This window comes from Siniperca chuatsi, linkage group LG18 (assembly GCF_020085105.1).
Source record: "Siniperca chuatsi isolate FFG_IHB_CAS linkage group LG18, ASM2008510v1, whole genome shotgun sequence".
NCBI lineage: Eukaryota > Metazoa > Chordata > Actinopteri > Centrarchiformes > Sinipercidae > Siniperca > Siniperca chuatsi.
The window spans coordinates 8,015,313-8,041,341 of NC_058059.1; the positions used below are offsets into that span (position 1 = coordinate 8,015,313).

At 39.4% G+C, this 26,029-nt stretch overlaps 3 protein-coding genes across 5 annotated transcripts; 1 reads left to right on the plus strand and 2 right to left on the minus strand.

Moving 5' to 3' along the window:
* Window positions 1-30: 30 nt before the first annotated feature.
* On the minus strand, window positions 31-3,762 carry uck1 (uridine-cytidine kinase 1). Its single transcript, XM_044174478.1, has 7 exons — window positions 3,569-3,762; window positions 2,956-3,115; window positions 2,046-2,142; window positions 1,786-1,928; window positions 1,615-1,709; window positions 1,442-1,490; window positions 31-1,357 (listed from the first exon to the last, which is right to left on the minus strand). Exons 1-7 carry the CDS (start codon window positions 3,656-3,658, stop codon window positions 1,164-1,166), a joined length of 828 nt encoding a protein of 275 aa, XP_044030413.1. The 5' UTR covers window positions 3,659-3,762; the 3' UTR covers window positions 31-1,163.
* Window positions 3,763-4,111: 349 nt separating this feature from the next.
* Window positions 4,112-6,152, minus strand: dnlz (DNL-type zinc finger). Its single transcript, XM_044174479.1, has 3 exons — window positions 5,739-6,152; window positions 5,419-5,558; window positions 4,112-4,325 (listed from the first exon to the last, which is right to left on the minus strand). The coding sequence occupies exons 1-3, from the start codon at window positions 6,054-6,056 to the stop codon at window positions 4,181-4,183; spliced, it is 603 nt and encodes a 200-aa protein (XP_044030414.1). The 5' UTR covers window positions 6,057-6,152; the 3' UTR covers window positions 4,112-4,180.
* A 4,110-nt stretch (window positions 6,153-10,262) lies between these two features.
* lrrc8aa (leucine rich repeat containing 8 VRAC subunit Aa) lies at window positions 10,263-25,061 on the plus strand. 3 transcript variants are annotated; one of them, XM_044174473.1, is made up of 4 exons: window positions 10,263-10,419; window positions 12,136-12,252; window positions 16,541-18,668; window positions 20,460-25,061. In XM_044174473.1, the coding sequence occupies exons 3-4, from the start codon at window positions 16,551-16,553 to the stop codon at window positions 20,733-20,735; spliced, it is 2,394 nt and encodes a 797-aa protein (XP_044030408.1). In that variant the 5' UTR covers window positions 10,263-10,419; window positions 12,136-12,252; window positions 16,541-16,550; the 3' UTR covers window positions 20,736-25,061. The 3 variants fall into 3 exon arrangements, with proteins under 3 accessions (XP_044030408.1, XP_044030407.1, XP_044030409.1); XM_044174474.1 differs by having other exon boundaries at window positions 10,264-10,419; window positions 12,142-12,252; XM_044174472.1 differs by lacking the exon at window positions 12,136-12,252.
* Window positions 25,062-26,029: the final 968 nt, after the last annotated feature.

The following is a 26,029-nucleotide window of genomic DNA, read 5'->3' on the forward strand; positions in this document are numbered from 1 at the left end:
TCATTGTCAAAATTCAAATAAGACTAACACTTTAAAACTTCACAATAGAATTTCCATTTATCGTTGTACAGAATGGTCAGTGGAAAATTAAGGCATATATTCAACTTTAAATAATCAGAAGGAAGCACTCATTACCAATCTAAGTGTGACACTACTAAACCACACAGCTATCTGGCATAACTTGATTTAAAGATCCCCTTCAGACATGTTATAACATGGTATAAAAATTGCTCTACTTTTCAGAAAAAAAGTTCACTTATCTTTAAGTTAAAATCTTTGAAATTACATCTACTCCTTCCCCTTCATTAAAAGTCCAGAATCTATAAATATAAGTTGAACTGCTGGACAACAGGTGTTTCCTACTTCATTGTAAAGTCCATTCTCAGGGTGTGTGCGCTGGAGGCTTCAAGTTTCCACATAACATTTTTGGACCAGGATTGGCTTCCGAACTATTTGTGATGTCACAAATCATGCTTGTAGGCCCACTTGCTGAAAATGAGATTTTCAATGAGCACATAGAAACTTTCCACTTTCAGCAGATAAATGTGAAAACATCCTTCTAAACTCTGCACATACATAATTCTGCACAGTGAAACAAACATTCAACTGTAGGAACAAGAAAAACTTTTTTTTTTTTTAGTGGAGGGGATCTTTAAATAAGTTAAAACAAACAGGGAAAGCAACAAGACATCTACAACTGATAAGTATTAATATAATTTAAATATAATCTCAATTAAAGCAACAAAGAAGCAGGTATAAGATCAAACTCAGTGCAAAAGCATGACTGAAATTAAACCATTTAAATAACACTTCCTACCCTGTTCCTAACTGTATCCATATCAGTGACAGGTCATCTTACCACAGTAAACAATGAAAAATCTAACTGTATCATGGAAGACTGTTACATGTGAAAAGCATAATCTATTAGCATATTGGTCATGCACCAATAATTACTGTAAAATTATGAAGAGGTGTCAAGTGCCGTGGGATTGTGGAGAATTTTTTTTTTTTTTTTTTTTTTTTTTTTTTTTTTTAGGCTGCACAGGGTGAGACTGGCATCACAGTTGCTGACCCATCCAGCACAAATCAGTAGCAGCAATCCCAATTCAAAGCTCATATTCACAGTCTGGACACATCCGTCCACCCCATGCATCCACACAGTCTCAGTGAGGCCGACAACTGGGCTCCAGCAGGACCCTCTTTCCTGCAGGATTAGCGGCTCCGTTCTGCAGATCACCCTGCTCAGGATTGGCCCTTTTGAAGCCCCGCCCATGGCCGTTAATGGACCCGCGGTGCCATTTGCAGATGTCACCGTTCAGTATGTCTTGGATGTGCTGTACGATGAGGTTGATGGCCACTGGTGACAGACAGATGATTTGTTAAACATTCATGCTGGAGGAATTTGCGGAAAAGCATCCTTATTTGAAAAAAACACACTTACCCATATTGTCAACTCCCCTTGGAATGATGACATCTGCATACTTCTTTGTCTGAGAGCGAGATATTTAGAAATAAAATGAGGTAATGCTTGATAGTGGCTGCTCAAACAAGGTTTGTTGACAGAATAACACAGTGGAAAATACGCACACAATCAGTGATAACTATTATACTTACAGGCAAACAAAACTCTTCAAAAGCAGGCTTGACAAATGTTGTATACTGAGTGAGAATCTGCTCCAGGTCTCTCCCTCTGCTCATGTCTCGCAGAACTACAGGGAAAATTAGGTCAAACTACTGACATACTGTGGCAACATCTGGAATATTGTGTGAGGGAGACATCAATACCTCTGCGAGACAGCCTGACATCTGAATCTGTGTCCACAAAGAGTTTCATGTGAAACATATCACGCACTTTCTGGGGGTAGAAGACCAGGATCCCCTCAAAGAGGACCACATCTGCTGGGTAAACTGTGATCCTGTCTTCCAACCTGGAAATATGCACACAGTTTTTATGTAGAGGCATGAGATGACAACTATTAGTTCTGTGAAAAAACTGATAAAAGATTTCTCATTAGGGCTGAATCTGAGAAATGCTTGCTTCATACCTGGAATGGGTGACAAAGTCATATGTTGGCACTTCAACCACCCTTCCCTCCACAATGTCCTTCAAGGTTTTGTACATTAACTCATTGTCAAAAGCCTCTGCAAGACATTAAACAGACACAGTAGAATTTTAAAATCAAGGCAAATAATGCAGCATGTAAACAATATACCATATAAGAAAGCCAATATAATCAGCCGATGCAGGCTTATCTCACATGCTGGTGCATATGAGGAAAAAATAAATTAATTCATAAATAAATACATATACAGTACATAATTTAGAAGTAGAGTAGCACATAACAGCTAAATAGATGTTAGTGCAGAGTCTGTTAAGAACACATTTTTTAACTGCAGAATTCCCTGTCGTGAAATATCTTTGTCACTGCGATTTGACAACCAAAATTGCAGGTTCCTTGCTAAAAATATGTGACAGTTTGATTATATACCACAGACTGTACATAAAACTCTTGTTGCAGTTTAACACTGATGGGAGGGGAAAACTGGGCACCATTTCAGGGTCTGGAGTATAACATCTCTATTGGCCAGTATCAGTTTATCAAAGCAAGTTAGTCCAGTCCAATATAATTTTTGCAGCTGATTTTGTGATCTCTTATTCCAGGTGTGTAATAAAAATGTTTAATCCACAACAGAATAACCTTTAAAAAAGTAGACACAGTTACATTATAACAGCATGCAAAACACAAATAAATCCACATTAGGATTGGTGATGGTTGAACATTACAGGTGGGAAAATACTGGTATTGTTATAAGTTTAAAAATATAGCAGTGCACCCCTATCAGGTACTGACTTTTGAATAGAGGCAGTGAGGCGTGTGCTGTTGTGAAGAAACCATAGAGTGTATAAAACTGAAACTGGACAGGAAAAAGGCCACTCTGTTAGCCTGGGCCTACCTGGGTGATCAAAGTTGTACTGGCCCTTCAGCGCTTTCCCCTTTTGCTCCGGAGTAAGGACTCTGTAGAAGCTGTCCTGGCTTATAATAGCCACCTTCCTCTGACGGTGGTCCACCTTGTTCTGGCCCAGGAGCTCCATGATTTTGGCGCAAACTGTTGACTGTAGCAGAAAACTTCTTTCAGTCAACTACTGTTATTTATGACCTGTCATAATGCTTTATTAGGTTAAAATAGCAAGTTTGTCGCAGTGTCCTGAGGAATAGAGGGAGCAAAGTCCGTAAGTCCGTAAGTATGAAATGAAGTGTATCATTGACCTTCTCAATGTAGTTTATCAGCTGACTCTCGGTCAGGCATTGCGAGGGAATTGACAAATTTATTACAGCGGCTAGTAATAAAAATGAACAGAGCATGTAATGGCTATTCTAGCATGTAATGGCTTTTCTAGCATGTTAATGAAAAAATATAAGGAAAATATAAACTGAGCAAGGGGGCGTGCCAGCTGGTTTGACAGTTTGCCTGATGCTAATGTCGGCGCTGCTAGCAAACTAAGCTAAGGTACTCGGGATGCTAATTTCCGTCGTCGGGAGTTCCTTTTGCTGAAAAAGGGACTGACCTTGCCACTGGCGGTTCCTCCGCTGACCCCTATTAGGAAAGGGCTATTCCGTGGCCTCTCTGCCTCGTCTAGGGCTCCTAGAGCATCCATCGCAGTCCAACAGTTAAGAAAAACTGCAGAAATCTAGATAGCTTGGCTGAGTGCTAGCTATGCTATCTGTAGCAACAACAACGTGCTGTTCTCGCGAGAACTAACGCTCACAGGACAGTTCGGAGCGGAATTGAATTCTGTATTTACATAAAATAAGATTAATCACTACCTATACATATTTGCAGCGGAACTGCATTAAATATTTAGCTAAAATATGTTAAATTACTACCTGTATACATTATCGTAATTTACATATACTATCTAATGTTTCTAAATACCTTTGGTTGGGGTTAGTTAAAATTTTAGTATTGATAGTTTTAATTGAATCCATGCCTTTTACTGTTTCATTTGCAACCAGTTAGCTGGGATTATAATTCTAGCCCCTGCTATTAAAAGCTAGTCTCACTCATTTCCCTATTACTTGCTCAGGATACATGACGAAAAATACATCAGTAATAAAAAAAGATTTTTGTTTATTATGGAATTAAATATACAATATACATATACAGTATAAACACAGCATTATTGTTTTTCTGGGTCATTGTCTGATTTCTCTGTGTCTTCCTCACATTGTGACTTGGATTCATCCACCACTATCTCAAAAGCAGCACTTCCTTCAATCCTCTTCACAGTCTCTCCTTTGGCAGCAAGGATTTCCTCGATGTTTCTAAAGTGTAAAGCAACACAGCACAAGTCATTCAGAAATGCAACTACACCACTTTTAATGGTTATGGTTTGGATGTTGTTATGAATCCGTGACATTCTGGTTTACAGAGGTGGAAGAAGTATTCAGATATTTTACTTGAGTAAAAGTAGCAATACTAAAGTGTAAAAATACTGTTACAAGTAAAAGTATTGCATTCAAAATCTTACTTAAGTAAAAGTATTAGCATCAAAATATACCTTAAGTACAAAAAGTAAAAGTACTCATTATGTAGAATGGCCCATTTCTAAATAATGTCTATTATATTCATGGTTCCCACACCTTCCTAAACATCAAATTCAAGGACTTTCCAGGCCAGATTCCCTCAAATTCAAGGACCTAACACAGCATAGTTGAGACACGGATCAAGGTTAATTACTGTTACAACACTGATCATTTTTTTTATGAGAACTAGCAGGCTTTATAGAAGCTCACAGACAACAATTAAAAAGAGAGAGAGGCTTGAATGTGTGAACACTGCTCAGTTGTGCTGTGTTACAGTGATGTTACTATAAGTAAAAAAAATATCAAAAGAACTTAAATTTCTATTCTTGCACAAAATATATAAATTCAAGCACTTGCAATGACCCATGTCTTTTTTCAAATACTTTAAAGCCCTTGTCTCCCCCCCCTCAAATTCACAAACTTTCAAGGATTTCAAGGACCCGTGGGAACCCTGTATATCACTGGATTATAATTATTAATGCATTAATGTGTACATCACTTTAATGTTGCAGCTGGTAGAGCTGGGGATAATTTTTATTACTTTATATACTTAACCTATAATATAGCATACATTTTGAGTTGACATATATTTAGTATTAATAATCTAAATGTGCAAAGTAACTAGTAACTAAAGCTGTCACATAAATGTGGTAGAGTAAAAAGTACAATATTTGCCGCTAAAATGTAGTGGAGTAGAAGTATAAAATAGCATAAAATATTCAAGATAGTACAAATACCTCAAAATTGTACTTAAGTACAGCACTTGGGTAAATGTACTTAGTTACATTCCACCACTGCTGGGTTATGCTCAGAAGACCAAAGCACCACCAACCTCTTTCCTTCCAGGTCAGAGAACCAGTTGAGGTTATCAGCGATGATATGGTGGTTCTTACATCCTGGACATGTCACTATCACAACACCTTTGTGATAAGCCTGCTTGGAGATCTTCTGCGTGGACCTGGTAGAGCAAACCTGCAAACATGATACAGCCTGCATGTCACATAAATTAATTTTAAAAACTCAGACACAGGTCACAACACACAAAAAAAAATTAGACCAAGAAAATGTTTGGGGATTTCAAGATGAAAAACTTTTAACATCTGATTAAATAAATCAACAGCAGAAGTAATGTCCCAACACTGGTACTGGTACCTTGCATGTGTAAATGAGTTGATAATGTTTTGACTGGATCTTTCCAATATCGTCACTTCTGATACTGGGTGAAGTTGAGAATCCTCTAAGACGAGCTTCACATCTGTCAGCAGGTAACAAAATATGAAAACTGCGCTGGTCCTGTGAGGTGAGATGCCCCGTCCCGGCTGTGGTCGTCGCTGGTCCTTGAGGACGACAGTAAAACACAGCACGGAGTCCACCACTGTGATAACACCGGAACAACCGGCTGACAGTCAGCATCGTCCTTGAAGAATCTGGTGAACGTAAAATAGCAAAACATGTATGTAAAACCAACATGACAAGTGATTAAGTATTTAAGGACATAAACGTTACAAGTGATTTCATCAACGTTTGGTTTGTCGCGGTCTGATGACATCACATCGGCATTTTCAAACCAAACTTTATTATCAAATTGTTTTACAACAAATCAAAAGTGATTAGCATTGACATGATATTTCAGCAAACTAATATCAATATCAGACAAATAAAAGGAAAAACGAGCATTACATGAATTTGAAATAGATTTGTTATAGATTAATCAACTTGGAAGTGAAATTAAGTGTGATAAAGTTTCTGTGAATGTAGTATTACCAATAGGTGAGAAATATTTCAGTCAAGTACTGTAATTAAGTACAATTTTGAGGCACTCTTTACCTTAAAATGCTGCTTACACATTCAGGCATCACCAATAAAAGTAATCCTGTGATACAATATAATATTAAGTTTGAAAGGGGCCATCTGGCTTGTGAGTACTTTTACTTTTAATACTTTAAGTTGATTTTACTGATATTACTTATGTACATTTAATTAGGTAAAACAAGCTCCATCAGATGTACTAAATGCATTAAAGCCAAATGTTACACAAACCTACTCACAGGTTCATAAAATGCCAAAAGGACGAGCCACAGAAAGCATGTGTGGCCAGAATTAAGGCCACCAAACGAAGGGAAAAAAGGCGATGCAAAGGGAAGAAGAGGAAACAGTACAGCTAATCCTGTATCTGCCTCAATATTCAAATTACGGTTAAATAATGATAGTTAAAAAGTCTTCATCTTATGTTCATATCACCAGGCTTGCAATACACATGATTTTTAGGCATTGTAGTGAAGAGCCATTTTAAGGAGTGATGTATATTGTTAATATGCAACTGTGCTATTACGAGTGACAGTCTTGTTCATGCTCATTGGCCATTGTTATTTTCAGACTGTCCCCCATCAGTGCATCTGAAATCTTTCAATTTAAATTCAAAGACAAAATCCAATTTAAGTTTTGGTTAAGTACACATCCTAGTGTGGAGAAGTCAAGTCATTTCTTTGAACACAACCACCAGAGGGTAACATAAAGACTTTGATATCACCTCTCAGATTCAGATTTTCCTTCCAATCTCCAAAATACTTCTGGGAAGGCCAGTGTGGTCCAAATCAGGGACAGTTATCATCACCTCATTGTTTGCCAATGCTTTAGAGGGAAAAGGAGAAGTATGGGCATATTATGCATTTATAACAAAAGAATGTTTGCCATTGTCCCTGGCTAAGGCCAAGGCTGCTCCAGGAGCGTACAGCTGATGTTCCCAAATGACAAATTTAGTGAGCTGGTGGGGACTGAAGGGTTGTGTTGCTTAATCCTGCTTGGAAAGGAAGGGGGAGCTTGTTTGGAGGAAACTGCAGTCAGTCTGAAACTGGGAGGCCTCCCAGTGCTGAGACACTGCCTCTGTGGCCAGTCCACGTGCCGTTTTTGTGTGCTATTTTCCTCTGTTACTGACTGAAAACAAATCCTTACAACCTGAAAAAAGGGATCTCACGTTAACATGTATCACTTATGATAAAACCAGGACAGAATAAATATCCATTTCTTTATACAAGAGCCTAATCACAAATGACAAGAGGTGGGGTTGTCTACCTTAAAAAACATGATCCCCAAATGCCGCTGGTTTAATATCACACTACTTGCTATCTGATATTGTGCGCAACTCATTTTTACAGCAAGCTTTCATTTCTTATTTATAAGACCTCACTTTAAGCCAACATGTATTATTTAATAGGAACAGTCCTCTCTGAAAGTTTGAGTGTTGGCTTTTTGATATGCATATGTTCAGACGTGGGCATATGATGTTTGAAATGAAGTTTCACACAATTTTGCCACAATACTTTTGGTCATGAGGATGAACTTTTTGAAATGTGTTTTTGAAATAGCTGGGGAGTTAAAGTTTGGCTATTTTTCACTTCATTCCATGCCCTGTGTGGCTTTTGACTTACAGTCTCCTCAATTATCTCAATAATATGTATATTTATTTCAGATTATGATTTAGAGTGTTAATATCAGACACCTTGTGTTGGTTTAATTCAGTGAAATCACAGAGATTCAAGATTTAAGCTTTTTTTCTTACATTCTGATATATCAATACGGTACTGATTTATGGTCATGCCAATATAGCTCATTTAATTTGATTAACAGTAAAATATTTACAGATGTCAAGTAGCTATAAGGCCAGTATGAAGTCAATACAACGGCACTCAAATACAGTCTTCAATTCAATTCAATTCAATTTTATTTATATAGCGCCAATTCATAATAGACGTTATCTCATTGCGCTTTTCCTATAGAGCAGGTCTAGACCATACTCTTTATAATATTAATTACAGAGGCCCAACAAATCCCACCATGAGCAAGTCTTGAAAATATACTTTTTATAAACCGCGACTGTACAGCAATTTATGGAATTGCAGTATAACCAAACATCAGGTGTAACACTATAACCATTGCATAAAACTGAGCTGCAACATTAAATAAAAAAACTGTAGTGTAGCAAGACATTAATCCAAAAACAAAACAACCCCCACATCACTGAAAAAGAAGGAAAGAAAGAAAAGAAAACACTGAAAACAAAGGTGTATGAAAGCCTGTGCTGCAGCCCCTTAACTGGTAAGTAGGTCAGAACCAATCAGTCACTGCTGCACACAGTGGTTAATTGCTGTAGCTGAGTGCAGACGTTTCTCCTGCCTCAGTGTGTGGGTACATGGCATACCTGTCAGTAGTCATTAATCTTGAAGCCTAGCCCACTTACCTTTTGAACAATCCACTTATCAATTTCCATATTTTGTTTGTTAATGTTGTTTCCCTAGTCACCACTTACGACCCATGTGCTAGCTTCATTACCTTGTTGCACGTTTTCTCTTGTGCTTATGCTAATGTTGTCTAAACAGATTGACTGTTTCAGTAACTATTATGAGTGCTGGAATTAATTTGCAGTGTGGGAGACTTTTCTTTGAAACTGTATTTCATTTGTCTAACAAGTAAACCTATTAATAGCCAAATTCTTATTTGCTGGTATTACGTGCAGACACATATTTGCCAATTTAGTTTTTAAACTGTAAGTGACCTCACAATACTTCATTGTACTTCCTGGTGGTGGAAGAAGTAGTCAGGTTCTTTACTTAAGTAAAAGTAGCAATACGACAGTGTAAAAATACTCCACAATGAGTAAAAGTCCTGCATTCAAAACCTTCCTAAAGTAAAAGTTTTGAGGTATCATCAGAAAAGTTTACTTTAAAGTGTCAAAAGTAAAAGAACTCATTCTGCATATGCTCCCTGTCAGTGTTTTACTATTATATATAATGTTTTTGCATTATTATTACTGCTACATTAATGTGTATGTTGTTCCCTGTCCACTGCCAAAAGCCTATAATGGGCCATCAGAACTGCATCACGGAGCAGTTGAAGAAGGTGGCCTGATCTGATGAATCACGTTTTCTTTTACAGCATGTGGATGGTGCGTGTGTGTCATTTATCTGAGGAACACATGGCAACAGGATGCACTATGGGATGATGGCAAGCCGGCGGAGGCAGTATGATGCTTTGGGCACTGTCTGCTGGGAAACCTTGGGTCCTGCCATTCATGTGTTACTTGACACGTACCACCTACTTAAGCATTGTTGCAGACTATGTACACCCTTTTATGGAAACGGTATTCCCTGATGGCATTGGTCTCTTTCAGCAGGATAATGCACCCTGCCACAAAGCAAACATGGTTCAGGAATGCTTTGAAGAACACACAACGAGTTCAAGGTGTTGACTTGGCCTCCAAAATTCCCCAGATCTCAATCCAACCGAGCATCTGTGGGATGTGCTGGACAAACAAGTCCGATCCATGGAGGCCCCACCTCGCAACTTACAGGACTTACAGGATCTGCTGCTAACGTCTTGGTGCCAGATACCACACCTTGAGAGGTCTAGTGGAATCCATGCCTCGACGGGTCAGGGCTGTTTTGGCTGTAAAAGGGGGACCTATACAATATTAGGCAGGTGGTCATAACGTTATGGCTGATCGGTGTATGTATGTATGTATGTGTGTGTATATATATATATATATATGTGTGTGTACATATATATACATATGTATATATTCACATATATATACACACAAACACACACACATATATATATATAATTTGTCGAACTACCGCTGTGCTTTTATCTTGATAGCGGCTGTGTGTTAGTACTTCCGCCAAGTACTTCCGCCAGTCTCGTGTGGTTTTCTCCTCCGTCATTAACGTACGGGGCTCCGGTCCGGTATCAGACCAGCAACAGCAGCTGAGAAACGTTTGAGAAATGTGTCACCCGTGTGCAGAGGTGGCGAGAGACACCAGATTTAATAAAACAGGTGAGTATTTTCTTAATTTTCTAATGTGTTTTAACTAGCTAGCTGTGTGGGTCAGAGTGTTTTCACTGCCGCAGTTTGCTAAATGGGCATCGTTTCCCGTCGTCGCTCGACTGACTGCAGTTGAGGAGAAGCCCACCTAATGAAAGGTTGCTCTCTGGGTTAGATTACATGTTATTTCATCAGACTACATTACAATCAGACTCTTAATCCCAGATTAATAGCCAATTAAATATTATCGATCATATGAGAAACGTCTAATCAGCAGTTGAGGATCAGAACGTTACCGTTACCGTTATTCTGGTGTTATGGCACAAACGATATTGCCGATTAAACACTGAGGTTGTAAACTATTTGAATTTTCATATAAATTCTGATCTATGTCTGTAACTGTAGGCCCTGAAAAACAATACAATGTCTTTTCTGTAGTATTTCCATTGTGAAGTACAGTGTTTTTGTGGTATATTGTTGAGTTCATAGTGAATTAATCTTGCCTCGCGGTGTTGTCACTATGACACGAATATTGCAGTGATACTACAGGAGGTAGTGTCACTGTAACATGCATGTAAGAGCTTATATGGTTGTGATATTTGTATTATGTCCGTGTAAGATCTTTTATGGCAATATTGTAGTCCTTTCTGGTAAGGCTGGCTGTGCAATATTGGCTAAATAACTAGTCACATTACTCAAATTATATCATCAACATGTGCTTTTTACAAAATGGTTTTCAATGGCCCTTGTCTTAGATGTGTGTTGTGGGCATGTATGTGTGAATATGACACACCGGTGCTGTCATGCAAAGGAAAGTAGCTTTTTCTGAACAAGAACCAGTTAGACCCGGTTAGGACTGAAAACACTGCCCTGTCTGCTCCATCTCTTGATGTCGCAAGTCTACCATTGCCATGGTCAGCCAGATGGATTGAGAACAGAAGCTGCATTAACAGCTGCCCGACAAGAATGATTTAGTTTTTGAGCAATAAGAAAAATCTCATGTTTTGGAAGGATCTGTGGGTGTCTGTGATTTTTATTCTTCTGCCTGTTGTTGGGTTTAGCTAAAGCCCATTCTGATTGGGTGTATTTTTTGAGGTGTGGATGTTAAAAGTGTACTGTAGGTATAAAAGGGTTTCAGGATCACGTATCAACACATGCTGGACTTACATCTAGTCCAGTATGTGTAAAGCAAAGAGAAGAAGTCAGTAAATGTGTGAGGCTCTCTGTTGCTAGGACTTTGAAGGTCCTTTGGGTGTATTCTAGTCCTGAGATGGAAATTCGTGAAGATGTTTCAGGGATAATATTGAGAGATATATCAAACACAAAATGCGCTTATCAATCTAATGGAATGTAATAAAAGTTCAAGCCAACTATTAGTGATAATAATGCTTCATCTATTTCCTAAAGCACTTATCTGGGGCTGGGTTCTATCCCAGCATGGGTTGGGTGAGAGGCGGTGTACACCCAGGACAGGTTGCCAGTCTAACACAAGCAACTGTTATAGAGAGGAGGGAGAGGCAATATCGTTTGAATATGGGGATAATGCCGCACAGTCTCTCCTGGAAGACATCCAGGGTGATGCACTCGCATGAAAAGTGACACAAATAGTTGCAACAAGAATGAAGAAAGAGAGCTAGAGAGAGTTCAAACCTTGACTCTTTCCTCACCTCCGCACGGTTGGCCAGGATGTGAAGTGGGTGTGAATGTTGGATTGTCGTTTTCTGAAAGTTACAGAAATGGCCGGACACAGCCCCCCCAATTCCGACGTCTGAAAGGTGTGGGGGGTCGTCTATCTGACAAGCACTTCTGATGAAGCCTACTGCCAGCATAAGAGTCAACCGCCAGGCAAGTGGGGCTTTGAGCTAAATGCTAACGTCAGCATGCTAACATGCGCAAAATGACAATCCTAAAATGGTGATGTTTAGCAAGTGTAATGTTTACCATGCTCATCATCTTAGTTTAGCATATTAACATTTGCTAATTAGCACTAAACACAAAGTCCAACTGAAGCTGATGGGAATGTCATTAGTTTTGCTGGTAGTTTGTCATAAACCAAAGTATTGGACAATTTAAAAAAAATCACCTGATGATGGTGCTAGATGTGAACAGGGGATCACCAAGTTATTAGGATACATCGTCTGGGAATCATGAATCTCTATACAAAATTTCATGTCAGTTTAATTCCAGTCTGGACCAAGTGGTGGACTAACTGACCGACATTGCCATCCCCAGAGCCATGGCGCTAGCATGGCTAAACTTGAGTTTTAAATCTACCTAACCTGCATGTCTTTAGACCAAGCAGAAACCTCTGGTGTAGAAAAATGAAGCCAACACGTGCCAAAAACTGCAGTTCCTCGAATGGCCACTTGAGGCCTCCTCCGTGGGGATTGACTCGAGTCAATCCCCAATTACAGCCTGGTACAAAAAACGGTTTTGGTCTCTATAGCTAATTTTCCCCTTCATGACAACTGTGAGGGGAGGGGGGTTATAACTCACCCGTTTAATTTATAATTAAATTAAATTAAATTATTATTAAAATTATATTAAAGCTTAAAGTTAAGCATAATTAAGGACGTGGCCACTTTGAGTGACAGGTGTGTGCCCTATCAGGTGGCTTGCCGCTAGGTGGTTCAGCAACCAGGCTTCATTCGGCCTGCCGCAGCTCCACCTCTTTGCCCATTTTTGGATTAGCCAGGGACTGCCAAGATGGCAATGGCTGGGGCTGCCGGGAGCCGCCCACTTTGAGCTTCACAATGGCTCTTCTGAGACCTATGGGTGACGTCACAGAAACTACGTCCATGTTTTATACAATCTATGCTTTAGACCCAAAGGGAACCCACGTGTGTACATGAAGAGAAAATTCAGACTCCGCATAGAAAGACCTCAGCTGGCTGCCAGATTCAGAACCTGGACCTTCTTCCTCTGAGGTGTTTATCTGTCATTTATAAATTCAGTTTGTTAATGTTTGCTGTCAAATACAAATAATTCAGTTTAAAGACAATCAACCTCAGGTTCACTTTACATTCTTTTCAGACTGAGATACAGTATAAATTGCAAAGAGACATATTAGATTTTCTTTCTCTTATTTTTCTGTTTGACTGTAGCTTCAGTTGAGAGGCACTAGTGTCCTTGAGTTGGATATGTAATACATTGGCTCTCACATCGGCCAGGTTCACCTGTACCTCTCTTAGCCCTTGTGTCAGAGCCTCATTGACAAAGACTGCTTACACAAAAGCAGCTCTGTTCCAGGAACAAATTCAGGAAAAATGCACTGGGGTAAGGCTACAAACAGCCAAGAGCAGAATCGCTATATAATCTAGTCTTTACCTTTTCTTTTTTAATACAGTTTTGATTTTAGGATTAGGACAACATATTGCTCTGGTCCTGTTTATGGTGGTGAGAGTGATCAGATAGCTTCAGTTCCTCAAAGGAGAAGTCCTTGGTTGAAATTCTGGAGGAGTGGTTTGGGAAGACGGGCAGTGTGATACATAGACAAGATAAGCTGCTTGCAGACTCTTGCTTATTTTCCTGTGCCAGAATAATGTGAAACAAATCTTGGATGTTCTTTTAAACTAAAGATATCAGTGACTGTGATTATGTCACACTGTGAGTTTACTGGATCTGGAATTGGATGCTAGAGTGAAGCTCTTTATTTAAGACTTGCTACATTAATCTTTGTTGTTACAGTTTATTTTACTTTTGACCTTATCATTGCAGTCATGTGACAGGCCATTATCTATAGTTTGAATTAGGGAACGCGCCTACGGTTTCCAAGTTTCGCTGCCATCTGTGTTTTGCAACAGGAAACAGTGAAAGTGAGCAGATTTTTGTTCTTTGTGTTGTAAAACCATGATTTTCATATGTCACACTTTCAGCCTAAATATATTTAATGTACATTTCTGGTTTTGGATGTGTAATGAATCTGTTGCCATACAGTGGAATGGAAAACAGATTAAAGATTGCCTCTTGTTATGTTTAATACCATGTGAACTATCACAATTAGAGGTGTTTTGGCAGCTGTTGGGGTCACTGTGTGTGCTGTAATTTCTGAGTTGAAGTAAAGCAGCAACCTAACAGAGGAGGCCCACAACGACTGTACTGCCATTCTGGTTTGAGCTGGATAAAACAAGGCTTTTTTATGTGACTGCTTGACAAGCTATCCTCTTTCACCCTTTTCCTTTAAGTAAAGGCCAAGTTGAGCGGACAGGGAGATACAATTGTGGATCAATTCCTCCCAACTATTAAAATAGGAATCAGAAGTGTTAAGATCATGATATTTGGATATTCTCTTAGATATACTGCAAGCTGGTGCTTGTCCGCACCAAACTTTTATTCCATCTAACAGCTTAGTCTAGGGTTAACGTGAAGCTTTGAAACAATTTGAATAAGAAAAAACTGCTTAGATTGCTCTTTGTCTTGCATTACTCACACATTTACTGTGAGGAAGTAGCCTAGTTGTGGTTGAACAGATACACTCAAGTGTAAATGGACGCCTGGGAGAGTCTTTTGGTTTGGGGGTTTATTTGTTACGTGGTCAGCAAACCAATCTCACTTGGTATCGCTTACATTTTGCTGAGAGAGTTTTCCAGTCAAAGTTCAAGTTGTTGTTCTTGACTTGATTTCAATATCCCCACTCATTCTGATAATAGAACAACCAATTTGACAAAGCTCATGGTAAATGGACTGTACTTATATAGTGCCTTTCTAGTCTTTCTGACTACTCAAAGCGCTGCAAGAACTAACATCAGGAAATTAGAAGTAGTCATTCATGTTTTTTGTTTTTTTTGTTTAGGTGTGATTTGACACCTAGCTGCTAAAGATTAAACTTACAACCATTATCCTAAAGACGCTGTTAAAACTTCATCTTGCTGTGAACGTGTTTGTGCTGAGAATTCGCCGCACATCAGGAGAGGAGGAACAAAGACTTGTGTGAACATGTGTGCTGTGTCAAGATCTGTGGTCCTTTTGCTTCTGGCTTGCTCTGCAGTCTCTGAACACAGTGTGCTGTCGGCACATGCATGATGCCCAGTATAACCCTGATGCACAGCAGACTCTACAGCAAATATAATGACTGCTACTCTTTATGTGCTACAGTCAGGTATCCTCCACACTTGGCCTCAAACATGCCGACGGGGCTGCATGTATGATGATGATGATGATGATAACTGAATTGGAGTTCAGTCCCTGATTGTAAAGAGGATTTATTGATTTGCCTGAACCAAAGAACAGAAGAGGGAATGTCTTTCTACTTGGGCATGAAATGGTGATATTGATATGGTATCCATTTGTAGTTAGTCATAAGTTTAGAGGTAACTATACGATACTTAAACACATTTGAAACTCTACAGTAAAAAGTGTGACTTGTGATGTTATATTGGACACAAAGGTAAGATTGTTTGGATCCCGTGGGAAATGTAGTTTTGCATTGTTGCTCTATACATAAAGAGGCTGGTGATATACTAGGGTGTTGGGTGTCGATTAGTCAATCATAAGAAAAGTAATTGGCAGCTATTTTGACAATCAATTAGGCTAATAGTTTGAGTCATTTTTCAAGCAAAAACTTAAAACATTTGCCTGTTTCAGCTTCTCAACTGTGATGTTTTGCTGTGTTTCTCTGTTTTATATAACTGTAAATTGAATATCTTAAAATGTTGGAGTGTTGGTCAGGCCAAACAAGTAATTTGAAGATGTCACCTTGGGCTCTGGGAAATTTTGATGGGGATTTTTCACTATTCTGGCATTTTATGGACAAAACAATCGATTTAATTGAGAAAAAATCTGATTAATTGATAATGAAAATAATCTTAAAATGAGTTGCATCTCAAGTTGTGTGATTAAAATACCCGCATAAATGCACAAATGCTTTTTGTCTGACCAACAATCCAACAGCCCCAAAGATATTCAGTTTACTATCACAGAGGACTAAAAAAACAGAAAATATTCACATTTGAGGAGCCAGAATCAACAAATGAATGCAATGCAACCATACAGCAGGTTTCTCCACTGTTTAATAACATTATGATATGCTAAGATTTACCCCAACACATTAAGGTTTCCAAAATACAGTCCATTATTTTTTTAAACTTGACTCATCTTGACTCTAGCTAACTCCCTGTTTTCTCTGTCTTTTTAGATAAACCATCATGATTCCCATCACAGAGCTCCGGTACTTTGCTGACACCCAGCCAGCATACCGTATCCTGAAGCCATGGTGGGACGTTTTCACCGACTACATCTCAATCGTCATGCTGATGATTGCGGTGTTCGGTGGTACACTGCAGGTCACACAGGACAAGATGATCTGCCTGCCTTGCAAGTGGGTGGTCAACAAGTCATGCGAGACCATGCCTGTCCCAAATGTGACCACCATCCATGCACCGGAACCCAAAGGCATTCAGTATGATCTTGACCGTCATCAGTATAACTATGTCGATGCTGTGTGCTATGAGAACAAACTACACTGGTTTGCCAAATATTTCCCCTATCTGGTGCTACTCCACACCCTTATCTTCCTGGCCTGCAGCAACTTCTGGTTCAAGTTCCCCCGCACAAGCTCTAAACTGGAACACTTTGTCTCCATCCTCCTCAAGTGCTTTGACTCCCCGTGGACAACAAGGGCTTTGTCTGAGACCGTGGTGGAGGAGAGCGACCCCAAGCCTCTGGGAAAAATGAACGGTTCGATGGACAAGAAGGCCTCATGTGTGAGCGAGGATGTTGAGGCTAGTGTGCCCATGCTTCAACGAACAACGAAGTCCAGAATTGAACAAGGAATTGTTGATCGCTCTGAAACTGGGGTTTTAGATAAAAAGGAAGGGGAGCAGGCCAAGGCTCTTTTTGAGAAGGTGAAGAAGTTCAGGATTCATGTAGAGGAGGGTGATATAGTGTACAGTCTTTACATACGTCAGACCATCATCAAAGTAATCAAGTTTATACTGATAATTAGCTACACAGCCTACTATGTACGCTACATCAGGTTCAGTGTAGTGTGCTCAGTAAACATTCAGAAATTAACAGGCTACAGCACGTACTATTGTGCTCACCCATTAGCAACTCTTTTCAAGATTTTGGCCTGTTTTTACATAAGCTTGGTGGTGGTTTATGGTCTTATCTGCATGTACACTCTTTGTTGGATGCTCAGCCGCTCCCTCAAACGATACTCCTTTGAATCAATCCGCGAGGAAAGCAGCTATAGTGACATCCCTGACTTGAAGAACGACTTTGCCTTCATGTTACACATGATAGATCAGTATGACCCTCTCTACTCCAAGCGCTTTGCTGTATTTCTGTCAGAGGTGAGCGAGAACAAGCTGAGGCAGCTGAACCTGAACAACGAGTGGACGTTGGAGAAGCTGAGGCAGCGCATCACCAAGAACTCCCAGGATAAGCTGGAGCTGCATCTGTTCATGCTCAGTGGGATCCCAGACACGGTGTTTGATCTGATTGAGCTGGAAGTGCTCAAGCTGGAGCTTATCCCCGATGTAACTATCCCACCAATCATCGCCCAGCTTTCCAATCTGAGGGAGATGTGGCTCTATCACACACCAGCTAAGATTGAGGCTCCAGCTCTTGCTTTCCTGAGAGAGAACCTGAAGTCTCTCCACATCAAGTTCACAGACATCAAGGAGATCCCACTGTGGATCTACAGCCTGAAGAACCTCAGTGAGCTGCACCTAACCGGGAACCTGAGTGCTGAGAACAATCGTTACATCGTCATCGATGGGCTTCGGGAGCTCAAAAGGCTCAAAGTGCTACGTCTGAAAAGCAACCTGACCAAGCTGCCGCAGGTGGTGACGGATGTGGGCGTGCACCTCCAGAAGCTCTCCATCAATAACGAGGGTACCAAGCTGATGGTGCTCAACAGCCTGAAGAAAATGGTCAACCTGACAGAGCTTGAGCTTGTTCGCTGCGATCTCGAACGCATTCCACACTCCATCTTTAGTTTGCACAACCTGCAGGAGATTGACCTGAAAGACAACAATCTGAAGACAATAGAGGAGATCATCAGCTTCCAGCACCTGCACCGGCTCGTGTGCTTGAAGCTGTGGTACAACCAGATCGCATACATCCCCATTCAGATCGGAACACTTACCAACCTGGAGAGGCTGTATCTAAACAGGAACAAGATAGAGAAAATCCCCAGCCAGCTTTTCTTCTGCCGCAAGCTGCGCTTCTTAGACCTAAGTCACAACAATCTGATCAGCATTCACGCTGATGTAGGCTTCCTCCAGAATCTGCAGTACTTCGCTGTGACAGCCAACAGGGTGAGAGGCAAAAATTCCCATAAACTTGTCCAGTCCATGTTTTCGTTTTACTGAAAGGTTGTCTCTATTCCTATGTTCTTAGAAAGGTAATCTGTCTCCACCCCTCTATCTAAGATTAGCTCAAAGGCCAGATAAGGTATTTACAAAGGTCAACACTTATAAATTCCAAGATATTCATAGACAGGTTGGGAATTATGGTTCAAAAGATAACCACATGACTGAGGCTTTGGCAGTTTTGCAGTTGTGTATTGTCAACAGATACGTTAATTTATATTCCCAAGTTTTAAAAGTGTCCTTAGAAGTTCAGATTTTAGGTCCATGTAGAAGTCAAGTCCAAAAAGGTTGAAAACACTGATATAATCTTGGCCTGTTTATCCATTTTCCAGTGCTGACAAGATGTGAGTCAGTGGGATGTTGTAAATGCCGTCCTGTTCTGTACACAGCATTCAAATTTGTGCTAACTGCTGTCAGGCATGTTAGATAAAAATTCTCCTGTCTGTAATGAAGCCCAGGTTTTTACTGCCAGGTCCATTTCTTTTCTTCTTTAATAAATAATAAATAGCAACAATTAGGGATTTCAAATCTTAGTCACATTTACGGTGTAAAAACACAAACAGATCACATTATGATTCTTTGAGTATGATGTACTCCTTGCCATTTTCACAGTGTAATCCAGCCCCTCCCCTTCATAAGAGAAAATGGCTGATAAAAAATGTCCGCCTCCTGTATACTTCCTGAGAAGTAAACTATTACTTTTCAAGTAAACAATCACAAATGGTCTTTATTCAGGATGTTGTTTATTTCAGTTGCAAAGATCATTAACTTAAATTCTTTGAGGGCCGTGCCAAATCCTGCCATTACAGTCATGGCTGGGTTAGTCCATTTGGCTTTGGTTGAAGTAGATAATTTCAGTCTTGCTGTTTATTTGATTTGTGATGTAGGAATTTCATTCTGTTCACTGTGAGAAATTAGAACAACAGCGTCCTCCTGAAAAGGCTTTTTCACACAAAAAATAGCGTATAGGATCATGTGTTTTCAGTAAAGGCTACTATTACTGCCGTGTTTGCTTGTGTGGTTGCACACTGAAAATAGGTTCCAGCAGGTTTGTATACAGCTAAAAATAGCTCCATTAAATGGGACCCTTCTGGTGTCTCGTGTTTTTAAGTCCTCTCTTGCCTAAATCCTCTTTACAGGCACATTACTGGCACATTATCATTTCAAATGAGTTGTGTAATTGTGAATATTGTGTCCATGTAGGTGTTTTATTAGAATGTGATTTCTGTGGACATCAGTGAATAGAAATTTTGTTTTTAGACAAACGAGGAATTACAAATAGGACGAGGAGTTCATGGAACATAAGCACACAGACTACAAGAGTATATAACTGGTTGTTGGTTTTAAATTATTCGTTGACACCTTTTGAAGCCATTTTTTCCCCAGAATTTTCTTTTTTCAGTATCCTAAATATATTATGAGACTTTATACCTAAAGTCTGACAGCAAATTTTGAGTGCCCTTTAATCTTATTTTGATTTGTTTCCTGTGCTGAGGTCTGAGTCGTGTTAGTCGTTTAATTGGGTAACATCTGAAATAAACAGGATCTAGAACTAAACCAGACTCCAGTCACTACAGTGGAAACAGCTTCCTCATTTTCTTAATACCCTTTGCTCACATCTCAGATCCCTGCTTCATCTGGCCAAGGCATATGGATTAAAAATTGAACAACTCAGCTTTTCTGTTTACTGTTAACTTACACCCCTCATTATTCTGCCTTTTATCCTCTCCACTTCAGATCGAGACTTTGCCCCCAGAGCTGTTCAAGTGCAAGAAGCTGCGTACTCTGAATCTGGGAAACAACTGCCTGCAGACGCTGCCATCGCGCTTTGGAGAGCTCACCGGGTTGACCCAGCTGGAGCTGAGAGGGAACCGTCTGGAGTGTCTCCCAGTGGAGCTCGGTGAGTGTCGGCTCTTGAAGAGGAGCAGTCTGGTGGTGGAGGAGGACCTGTTCAACACGCTGCCAACGGAAGTCAAAGAGCAGCTTTGGAGGGCTGATAAGGAGCAAGCTTGAACCAAAGTTTGATTTGAGAAATAAACAAGATGATTTTGTTCATAAAGGCAGGCGAACCTTGAGGAGTTGGCAGCAGTGTTGGCCATATGGGCTCAGAAAAGTGAGCTTGTTTCGTTGGTGCTTGGGGCTTCGCTGGCAGGACCTGTAAAAGCATGGATGTCAAATTTCAAGACCTCCAAGGATGTCTTTTTGGAAATCACTAGTTTCATGGTCGCCAAGGAAAAATCTCATAACCAAGCTTGGTGATGATGAAAGGGGGTTCAGTAATGTGGCTTTTCTGTAATATCATCCTGAATAAAAAGCTGCAAGGATGCAAGCAGGTGATGTTGAATATGCATGCCACAGTAGGACCTTGCTAAAGAAAACCTGTTTAATTAGAGAGAGCCAAACATAAAAAAACAGGAAACACTTTGCACGATTCAGCCTTGCCAGTGAGCTAAATGTGCTGACTCTCACTTCTTTGCTGATCATGGGATACATGCACAAATTGAACATGCTCAAAGCAGTGTTTGCCTGACCTTCCTCTGGCCTTGAGACTCAGAATTTTACTTTTTAAATTTTTACAGTTACATATTCAGTTGCGGTGTACTGTGGCTCAGAAAACTGGCAGAAAAATTAATTATAGTGCAACTGACAGCATGTTGAGGCAAGAAGGTTTGGTCCTGTTGTTTTCTTCAGGCTCCTTGTACTCTCAACATGCTTGGAGGCATCTTTTTATGTGAACAACATGACTGTGATGAAGATCAACAGATCATCCCACAGCTTAAGCCTTAATGCAGAGGACTGATTAAACAACATCAAAGAAAAGCTGTCAAATATTCACCGGAAACAAATGGGAACAAACTCTACAGTACAATGTCTAAATACCCTGCAGTTGGTTATTTATAACGTCAGCCTGTGTGGCAGGAGATTTCTGAGCTGTATGGGAGCTGTGGTGGAGAAATGCACCATTCTACTCTTCATTTTGCTTCACTAAACATGTCTTAATTAGGCATGTGAAACAGGATTTACCTTATTTTGCATGACTAAACATCACATGCATTACTGGTGTGTCTGATTAAGGTATGTGAGATTGATTGTGATTGGCCTCTTGAAACAAGGTCAAGATAATTTGGTACTTGTCAAATGCTACCATACATTGGTATGTTTGGGCCTGTGAAACCGGCTGTATTGTGATTCAAGTAATATGTACTCAAAATCCAGTGAGTGACTGAATGCCCATTCTACACAGACATTGATTTATTTTAAGCTTCTTATGGAACCAGTAGTCAAAGATCTTAAGTGACCTTTGTTCAGCTGAAGACTGATATATTGTATGTTGCTTCACTGACTAGATTGCAATGACACAAGGTGTCCCCCTCCTCTAACGTGAAGTTTGCTGTCTCTGTATTAAAGTTACAGGGTCACAAACACTCAGAAAACCCCTGGTCACAGTTGATTTCTTTGTCTTTATTAAATTAAAACATATGCAAGCAATTATGAGATCTTAGGTGATTATTACCTATATGGCACCTCCAAGTGGATGTTAGTCAGGAGCATCTTAACTAGCTGCCAGGTGTACTGCCAGTCTCTAAAAGAAAAGTGTTGTTGGTGACTCAAGTGCCCAGCTGTTTGTATGCTAGGCCTTCTATTTATAATGCTCAGTTTACTCCAGGGAAAACTGTACATTTGTCAGCGCATTGTTTATCCATTCAAGAGCAAAATGAGGACAAACAGGAAATTACAGAGTGAAGGAAACTGGTTTTGACCGACCTACACAAGGGGAACATTTATTCGCCGAGAGAGTATGCAGAATATGTGATTTCCACATCCATGGTCCAAATTAGTGCAACGTGCTTTGTCTGCTTGAAACACTTTTCTTGTTAAGACCTTGGATTTAATAGCATAATTTGGAGTAACCCTGCTATGTTTGCTCCAGCCAGGCATCTCGTTGCTAATATGGCCTTATCTTTTACAAGCTGTATGCCCTGTTAATGATCACAAACATCACGTTCATGTTCATGTTTTTTCATGTGTTGTAAAATGTATAGCTGAAATGTTTAACGTCTTTTGTTTCATACATATCGGTCATAAGGTACGTGGTCTAATTGTTACCAGCTGTTTCTTTTTGATTTTAGCTTTTTAAGAGATTTAAGGGAAGTTTCACTGTAATAATACAATTGCACCTTTGTTCACAGTAAATTTTGTTTCACTGAGGCCTTGGCTAAATCCAAATGCCCTTCGAGGGGTCATTAGTAAAGTGCTCCTACACAGTCCTGTTCTGAAAGAAGAGCCTCAGTCTTAAATGTGTTGACTAGCAACCAGTTTTAAAACTGGAAGCAAAGGTCACAGACAAAGATGAGAGTAAAAAAGAACAGATGACACCAGAGAAGGCAGTAAGTCAAAGGAAATCTCAGCATGTATAACGTTTTTAAACATAAAAATTGTGTTAAGTGGCATGTCCACTTTGTTATGTTTGCTCTGGTTAAATTTTTGTGGTGCCAAGTAACAGCTAAAACAAGTTTTTTCACTACATTTTGTAGGAAGTGACCGTTGACCTGTTGGATGCCAATAAACAAATGCAAATAGGCAACTGCAAAGAATATATATCTTATAGTGCAGTAGCTGGCCATAGATACAGGGACAAATTGTAGGACAACGTCACTCCAAAGTAAATTTGATAGAGTAACATGGTTCATTATAGTGGTGCAGTGCAGTTGCTGACGCTAAAAATCTCCCTCCTGCAGTGCACCACAGTGTCAAATTAGGATGTTCAAACAATGTCTGTTATTAAGTGTGTTTTTGCCTTGACTTGGTGGTCATGTCATTAGAGTTTGGATAGTCGCAGCTAAATATACTTTTTTCATAAAAAAGTTCTGACGTTTTATCTAACTCTAAATTCATTCTTGATACAGCAGTTGTAGTCTATATTACTTTTGAAGTTCAAGTTCTCAGTGATATATTCATATATCTGGCCTTTCTCCATTTCAGCTTTGTCATGGTCAGTCTACGTCAGCATCATGACACATCTGTAGTCAGCCAAATGTTTCTAGGTCTCACTTTTTCCTGCTAACATTACCATTTATATCCACAAATATTTTGGCCAGGAATCGCCTCAGTCATTTTTTCTGACCTCCGGAGCTGTGACTACGGCCATACAGTCCTCAACAGTCACTTCCCTCTGAGTCACAAGATGAGCACATTTAATTTGAAGCCCCACTCCCTTTCCTGCACACCAGTGTTAGTGGTCTGAGAAGAGTCAGTCAGCCATTTGTGGAGCACCAAAAGGAGGAAGTTTTAGTGACTAATATAATTCCCCTTGGTTACGTGAAAACACTTATGCCAGCGCTTAAATTACTGTAAGAAGCGGCCGTTCTCATCTAAACACGTTAAATAACTTCAATCAATACATTTTAAAGCTTTTTTTTTTTTCGTTCTGTGCAAATACGCCAAAATAGTTTTGTTTTTAACTTTTTTGTTCTCTCTCCTGAATTTATGTTAAAGTATGAAATATATAAAATGTGCTTCTGTTTGTATGTTATGTATGCCTTAAGTTGTGTGAAACCGCATGATTGATCAGTTTATTCTTACACAGAATTAACTCATTTGGATCCACAGAGGGTTTTCTCAGCAGACAGTGAGTTTTCTGATTTCTTTGGACACTTTGGCTCATTTTCCCCAAAAGCAAAACAGCATTTCAACTCTTGACAATCTAACATACTGTAAATGGAGGTGAGCTCACCCTCCAGTGTGGGCATTGTGTGTAACACTACACATAATCTGTTAATATCTGCAATATTTCTGAAGTGTGAACATTTTTGGACGGTCACATACCATTTCACTTGAACCCAAAACTAACATTAATCAAAAAACCACCATGCTTGCATTGACATCTAATCTCTACCTATGTATAAAACTTTTTTTAAAAACATGATTGTATTTACTAAGTACAATTAAATCATCTCTGTATTCTGGTGCCTGTAGATCAGGGATATATGAACAGTTTGTTGGTTTCCTTTTTTCAGGGTTCACATCCATTACATCTTGCAGCATAAGTTTGTTGATGCTGAACTTATGTGCATTATAGCCATATGGAAAGCCGCCCACTTAACCCCCTAGCAACAGTCATTGTTGAATATATGAATATAAACTGTAAACTGGATGGACAGACTTGTTTTAATCAGCACCGTCTGTGTTGTGACAAGGCCTTTATTAATGAATTGTTGCCAAGTAGACTGAACACTGGCTTTTTAAGCAGGATGTCTGTAACAATGGACAACTGAACTTCGATTTCCTAATTTTTTGTACCATTCTGACATGATAATAAAATAAACACTTAACACTAAACACTGTTGCAAAGAGTGTTAATTCCTCATCTTGTGGATGGTTCTCCTTTCAGGGAAATTAGGCATGCCTAATTTTTATCCAGTCGTTATGTTATTAATATCAAAATGTCTGCTGTAAAATAGATCTGTAGCATTATTTCTTTCTCACAGGAGATGTATTGATTACACTCTTCCTCCTCAGAAACAGTCAGGGTATCCAAATGATGGCAAATTATTTTTCTGTTTCTCACCAGCACAGTGTTATTATGAGAGTGCACAAGTTTCTTAGTGTGAAATTCTGGACCCTCCACCTTGTGTACTCAAGTCTTCGTGTACAAAATCTAAGAGAGGTTGAGCTGGCACTTATTCGGGACCCCTCCTCACAGTTCGTCTACATCTACAGGGCGTGACCAATTCAACTGAATGGTGATTTTCCCTGTTGTGATTGTTTTTTGAATAAATTGTAAAGGTTAAATTCATAGTAATTTGCAAGAAAAAAGCAAAGAATAGAGCAAAGTTTCTAAACATAATATTGTATAGAAGCAATATGATTTGTTTCTACTTTCCTGTCCTGTTAATCACCTTGTGACACTTTAGAGTTATCCTGACCCCGTTTGGGAACCACTGATGTATAACTCAGTTTACGATTATGCTTTCTTCTATTTAATAAGAAATCAATGGGTAATAGTTTTACTACTTATTCACTTTATAATACATATCTCTAAAAGGCTGTCTCCAGAGTGTAACTGGTACCTGGTGGTCAGATACTTAGAGGGTCAGAATGAAAAAAAAGTTTCTAAAAAAAATTAACTCTACTTAAATGACTGAAATTAGCATGTTATTAATCCTAACCAGGGCTGGTTCTATTATACATCTATACATCTGCTGCAATATAAGAGTACTCATTACTACATTTGCAACTAAAAGTCTGTATTGAGAATGTCATTTAAGTAAAAGTATGAGTAAGATTAGCGAAATGTACTTAAAGTA

Excerpts from the sequence above, each read along its gene's own strand:
- lrrc8aa (XM_044174473.1), top strand. The coding sequence starts at position 16,551 with ATGATTCCCATCACAGAGCTCCGGTACTTTGCTGACACCCAGCCAGCA. Across the intron at positions 18,669-20,459 it reads TCGCTGTGACAGCCAACAGG|ATCGAGACTTTGCCCCCAGA; the intron begins GTGAGAGGCAAA and ends TCTCCACTTCAG.
- uck1 (XM_044174478.1), bottom strand. The coding sequence starts at position 3,658 with ATGGATGCTCTAGGAGCCCTAGACGAGGCAGAGAGGCCACGGAATAGC. Across the intron at positions 3,116-3,568 it reads GAGGAACCGCCAGTGGCAAG|TCAACAGTTTGCGCCAAAAT; the intron begins GTCAGTCCCTTT and ends TTTCTGCTACAG. Across the intron at positions 2,143-2,955 it reads GTACAACTTTGATCACCCAG|AGGCTTTTGACAATGAGTTA; the intron begins GTAGGCCCAGGC and ends AATGTCTTGCAG.
- dnlz (XM_044174479.1), bottom strand. The coding sequence starts at position 6,056 with ATGTTGGTTTTACATACATGTTTTGCTATTTTACGTTCACCAGATTCT. Across the intron at positions 5,559-5,738 it reads AACTCATTTACACATGCAAG|GTTTGCTCTACCAGGTCCAC; the intron begins GTACCAGTACCA and ends TCATGTTTGCAG. Across the intron at positions 4,326-5,418 it reads TCTGACCTGGAAGGAAAGAG|AAACATCGAGGAAATCCTTG; the intron begins GTTGGTGGTGCT and ends TTTACACTTTAG.